This window comes from Silurus meridionalis, chromosome 2, assembly GCF_014805685.1.
Source record: "Silurus meridionalis isolate SWU-2019-XX chromosome 2, ASM1480568v1, whole genome shotgun sequence".
NCBI classification, from domain to species: domain Eukaryota; kingdom Metazoa; phylum Chordata; class Actinopteri; order Siluriformes; family Siluridae; genus Silurus; species Silurus meridionalis.
Genome location: NC_060885.1, coordinates 26,522,632 through 26,528,631, shown reverse-complemented (window position 1 = coordinate 26,528,631; position 6,000 = coordinate 26,522,632). Strand labels below are relative to the sequence as shown.

Here is a 6,000-nt window from a genome sequence, read left to right as displayed (position 1 = left end):
AACCATTAAAACCATTAAAACCCTTAGATGCTGATTGGAATCTGGGTAATGGAAACCATTAGCTTCCCACAGACTAAAATGAACATGTGTGACTGAGTTTCTAATGTCTTGCTCTACCTCTCTCTTTTTCTCTCTTTTTCTCTCACTTTTCTCACTTTTCTCTCTCTCTCTCTCTCTCTCTCTCTCTCTCTCTTTTACTCCATCTGTCTGTTCCTCCTTCCATTTGTCTGCCTTGCTGTCTCCCCCTTCTGCTCTCTTTTCCCTTTCTATTTCTCTGTCTCTTCCTTCCCCTCTCTGTCGCGCCCTATATTTCTCTGTTTCTCTCTCCTGCTTTCTGTCTCTCAGACGTTTACAGCGTGGTGTAACTCTCACCTGAGGAAAGCAGGAACTCAGATCGAGAACATTGAGGAGGATTTTAGAGACGGACTTAAACTTATGCTCCTCCTAGAGGTCATCTCAGGTCTGTGACCTCTGACTTTTTAAGTTAAAATTTGTTTTTATTTTATTTGCATCCTCTGTTCCTAATCTCTCTCTCTCTCTCTCTCTCTCTCTCTCTCTCTCTCTCTCTCTCTCTCTTTTCTCTCTCTTTATCCCTCACTCTGTAGGAGAGCGTCTGGCTAAGCCTGAGAGAGGGAAGATGAGAGTGCACAAGATTTCAAATGTGAACAAGGCTCTAAACTTCATCACTAGTAAAGGAGTTAAGCTGGTGTCTATTGGAGCAGAGGGTATGAAACCCATGCAAACACACATACACACACACACACACACACACACACACACACACACACACATTAAAAGATAGACAAAAATAACACTTCAGTATGTATTTCATATGTTTACCTCGTTGGAGCTGCATCTCTGCTGCTCTAAACCTCACAATGAAGCTGTTGGAATTCACTTCTGGTCCTGTTTATCGTTTTATTACTCATTTGAACCTTTCCTTTTCATTTTGTGCCCCAAGCTGTTTATTAAAAACTCTGTATTAACCATATAACTTACACTATACCTTTGCATGTAGCTCATTAACTCAGTGCGTTTATTAGAATACATGTACAACAGCTGGAACTGGAACTGTTTAAAGCTACAGACTCATTTTGTGTTAATGTTTGCATTGATGTTTGTGTTGTGTTGTTGCTTGTTTTGATGTTTGTGTTGTTTGTGTAGATGTTTGTGTTGTTTGTGTTGTTGTTTGTGTTGATATTGTTTGTGTTTGTTTCATTAGAAATTGTTGATGGGAATGCTAAGATGACTCTGGGAATGATCTGGACCATCATTCTCCGTTTTGCCATTCAGGACATCTCAGTGGAAGGTATCTCTTTCTCCCCACCTAAAACTAATCTTGAGTCCTGAGACCGAGCCCTTATATCATGCTCTGAGACTGGGCGCTGATTTTGAGCCCTGAAACTGAGCCTTGATATTGAGCTTTGATATTGGGCCCTGAAACCTGAGACCCAGCCTTGATATCGAGCCCTGATATCGAACTCTGATATCGAGCCCTGAGAGTGAGCCCTGATATTAAGCCCTGAGACTGAGCCCTAATATCGAGCCATGAGACCAAGCCCTAATATCGAGCCCTGATATTGAGCCCTGAGACCGAGCCCTAAATGAGCCCTGAGACTGATCCATAATATTGTGGAGCCCTGAGACCGATCCCTAGTATTAAGCCCTAAAACCGATCCCTATTATTGAGCCCTGAAACCAATCCCAAATATTGAGCCCTAAGACCGATCCCTGATATTGAACCCTAAGACTGATCCCTGATATTGAGCCCTAAGACCGATCCCTGATATTGAGCTCTGAGACCAAACCCTGATATTGAGCCCTGAGACCAAGCTCTGATATGGAGCCCTGATATTGAGCCCTGAGACCGAGCCCTAAAATGAGCCCTCAGACTGATCCCTAATATTGAGGAGCCCTGAGACCGATCCCTAGTATTGAGCCCTGAGTCCAATCCCTAATATTGAGCCCTGAGACTGAGCCCTGAGACTGAGCCCTGAGACTAATATTGAGCCATGAGACTGATCCCTAATATTGAGCCCTAGGACCGAGCCCTGATATTGAGCCCTGATATCAAGCCTTGAGACCGAGCCCTATTATTGAGCCCTGAGACTAAGCCCTAATATTGAGCCCTGATATCAATCCTTGAGACCGAGCCCTAAAATGAGCCCTGAGACAGAGCCCTAATATTAAGCCCTGACACCGAGCTCCAATACCGAGTCCTGAGACAGAGCCCTGATAACGAACCCTGAGACTAAGTTCTAAAATTAAGCACTGACATTGAGCCCCTCAAACTGATCCCTAATATCAAACACTGAGACTGAGCCCTGATATTGAGCCCTGATATTGAGGCCTGATACCGAGCCCTAATATTGAGTCCTGACTGTCTGTATTGCTAATACAGAATGCTAAAGCCAAGCTCTAAATGGCTAATGCTAATTCTCATGCTGATAATAAACACAGCTAACAGCTAATTACAATTTAAATAAACATTAAAATTTTGTGCTTATTCAGAAACGTCGGCCAAAGAGGGACTTCTGCTGTGGTGTCAGAGAAAAACTGCTCCTTACAAAAACGTCAACATCCAGAACTTCCACATCAGGTGTGTGTGTGTGTGTGTGTGTGTGTGTTGATGCTACATATATGTACTACATAGTAATCCAGTATGCTATACACTGTATTCTAATATAATCCTTAGTCTGTTGCCATGGTAATTGTGTGTTTGTGGCTTAATGAGCTGAATAATTAGCATTGGTGTAACTTTGTGTAATGTCATGATTTTGTGGTACTGTTTGTTAAAGTATTGGTGCCCCCTTACTTTGCTTGGGTCACACACTTTAGCTAAAACTAATGTACGATAAAACACAATAACCAAGGATTTGATCTAACCATCTCATTCACACTTAATAATGGAAGAATCCACTAATAGAAACACACACATACACACATGCGTACACACATATTTTACATCCTGTCCACATTCTCCCTCCCTTCCTCAACCAGCAGAAACCAGATAAGCTGTGTGTATGTTGCCATGGTGATATGGCTATGTTTGCTTAATGTGAGTGTGTGAGTTTGTGTGATTGTGAGAATGCAGTGGCAACCTGGAGGAAAATGTAGCAGGAATAAAAGCAATAAATTCTCTCAGTGTTTTGAAAAAGATAGATGTAAATGTTTGTAGTTTTGTTTGTTCGCTTGTCTTCCTCGCTCACTGTTATTGAGTGATCTGACTGATTTCAGCTGTCACTGAATTCCAACATTTTTCCGAAAACATTTTCTTACCTATTTCTTGCTGTCTTAAATAAAAAGAAAAAAGATAAGTAAGGGATGATGATGATGATAACGATGATGATTAGTTTTGTTTTTTTCTCTTACTTAGCTGGAAGGATGGTTTAGGATTTTGTGCTCTTATTCATCGTCATCGCCCGGAACTTATAGATTACGGCAAACTGCGCAAGGTGATTCTCCACTCTGACAATGAGCTCAGCTCAACATTGTGATTAGACATTTTTAGTTCTTTTAGGGGTCAAAGGTCAAGCTGTGCTGACAGGATGTGTGTTTTATTCTCCTCTTATACAGGATGACCCTATGACCAACTTGAACACTGCGTTTGATGTGGCTGAGAAATACCTTGACATTCCTAAGATGCTTGATGCAGAGGGTAAGACGTGTTTTTGGGATTATCAGTAGGGTCACTAATTACGAGGGGCATGCTACAATTAACACGAAATAACATACAACACTGTATTATTGGCACTGTGAAGAGGTATAGCACTAAGGTTTAGGGAACAAAAGGTAGACGTGAAGAGAAACAAGTAAGGGCTAGTCAAGAAAAAAAGAGACCAGTAAAGTGTGATCCAGAACAAGAAAGAACATTAGAGGGTAGTGCAGAACAAAATAGACCAGTACAGTGTAGTTCAGAAGTAAAGGGGACAGCACATAGTAGTCCTTATCAAAAGAGACAGGAGAGTGTAGTCCAGAACAAAAGTGACAAGTACATTGTAGTCCAGAACAAAATATACCAGTACATTGTAGTTCTTAACAAAAGAGACAGGCGAGTGTAGTCCAGAAGAAGAGAAACCAGTGCAGTGTAGTCCAGAACAAAAGAGAGCATACAGTGCATTTCGGAAAAATAGTATAGACCAGAAAAAGAGACCAGTGCACTGTAGTCCAGAACAAGAAATATCAAAATGGGGTTGTATAGACCAAGAGAAACCAGTGCAGTGTAGTCCAGAACAAGGCACATTAGTAAGGTGTAGTCCATAAACAAGAGACATAGTACAGTGTAGTCTAGAACAAGATACATCAGTCAGTTATAGTCCAGAACAAGCGACGTCAGTACAGTGAAGTCCAAAAGAAGAGTGACCAATACAGTGTAGTCCAGGACAAAAGAGTCCAGTACAGTGTAGTCCAGAACAAGAGATACCAGTAGAGTGTATTCCAGCACAAGAAAGACCAGTAGACTGTATTCCAGAACAAGAGAGTCCAGTACAGTGTAGTCCAGAACAAGAGAGTCCAGTACAGTATAGTCCAGAACAAGAGGGTCCAGTACAGTGTAGTCCAGCACAAGAGATACCAGTAGATTGTATTCCAGCACAAGAGAGACCAGTAGAGTGTATTCCAGAACAAGAGAGTCCAGTACAGTGTAGTCCAGAACAAAAGAGAGTCCAATACAGTGTAGTCCAGTACAGTCTAGACCAGAACAAGAGAGTCCAGTACAGTGTGAACAAGAGAGACCAGTAGAGTGTAGTCCAGAACAAGAGAGACCAGGAGAGTGTAGTCTAGAACAAGAGAGACCAGGAGAGTGTAGTCCAGAAAAAGAGAGTGCAGTACAGTGTAGTCCAGAACAAGAGAGTCCAGTACAGTGTAGTCCAGGACAAGAGAGTCCAGTAGAGTGTAGTCCAAAAAGAGAGTCAAGTAGAGTGTAGTCCAGAAGAAGAGAGACTAGTACAGTGTAGTCCAGGACTAAAAACATCAAAATAAGGTTATATAGAACAAGAGAGGCCAGTAAGGTGTAGTCCATGAGAAGAGAGAAAAAGAGGATGTACTCCACTTTGTTGGAAGTCCAGTGATAGTGAGGTGAAGATCAGAGTGTTGCAGTAGGTAGAACAACATCTGGCTAGCGATTGGAAATGTGCTGTTCTTTTCCTTTTTTCTCAGTTTGACAGCGGTTTTATGCAGCTGGATCAAAGTTACACTTATTGTCATGTTCCTCTGAACCTGCGTCTGATTGGCAGGATAGAGGGATTTGGTTAGAGAGAGACCTGCAGCAGAAGGTACGCTGGTTCTGCTCTGTGTGGAGATGGAATGTAGACAGGGTTTAGTCTGAGAGACTCAAAGGCTCTTTGCACAAACAGGTTCTGAGTTTTTCTGTGATGACTAACCCCCACTGAGAACTTTCTGAGAAATCAGATCTCTCTCTCTCTCTCTCTCTCTCTCTCTCTCTCTCTCTCGCTCTCTCTCTCCCTCTTTCTCTCTCTCTCTCTCTCTCTCTCTCTCTGTGTCATGTCTGAACAGGGTTTGTTCTACATAGGTGGGAAGTAACGAAGCACAAATACTTTGTAACTGTACTTAAGTAGAGTTTTCTAGTATCAGTATTTTACTTCACTATTTATTTTATTTATTTACTTTTTACTTTCATTTATTACATTTTTACAAATATTTGTACTTTCAACCTCCATACATTTTTAAAACAGCATTGTTACTTTAGTTTTAATCTATTTGGTAAAATGTCAATATTTTTCCTTCTCATTGCGTGCTGTTTTCGGCCCATTAACCTATTTCCTGTCATTGCACTGCATTTTCAATCTACCACTGGTGTATCATTTTCTGGCTAACACATCACAGCCATAGGTTACTTTATGAAGCTCACAATGAGCAATGCAGGAGGCAACAAGAAGTCTGGGGCTAATGTGGATGAGACAGAGCTAGTCAGCGATGTAAACATGACTGAGAACAGAGACATTCCTGATCACCTGATCAGCATGATCTTTTCTCTGTTTG

General features: G+C 41.6%; 1 protein-coding gene across 6 annotated transcripts in view; it reads left to right on the top strand.

Annotated features, from left to right (window-relative positions):
• actn1 (actinin, alpha 1) overlaps window positions 1–6,000 on the top strand; it is a 48,705-nt gene that overhangs the window by 7,215 nt on the left and 35,490 nt on the right. For all 6 annotated transcript variants that reach the window (XM_046861923.1, XM_046861932.1, XM_046861955.1 and 3 more), the window contains exons 2-7: window positions 346–460; window positions 606–725; window positions 1,223–1,309; window positions 2,512–2,599; window positions 3,377–3,455; window positions 3,577–3,658. In XM_046861923.1, the coding sequence (XP_046717879.1) occupies window positions 346–460; window positions 606–725; window positions 1,223–1,309; window positions 2,512–2,599; window positions 3,377–3,455; window positions 3,577–3,658 (571 nt within the window). The remainder of the gene's footprint in view (window positions 1–345; window positions 461–605; window positions 726–1,222; window positions 1,310–2,511; window positions 2,600–3,376; window positions 3,456–3,576; window positions 3,659–6,000) is intronic.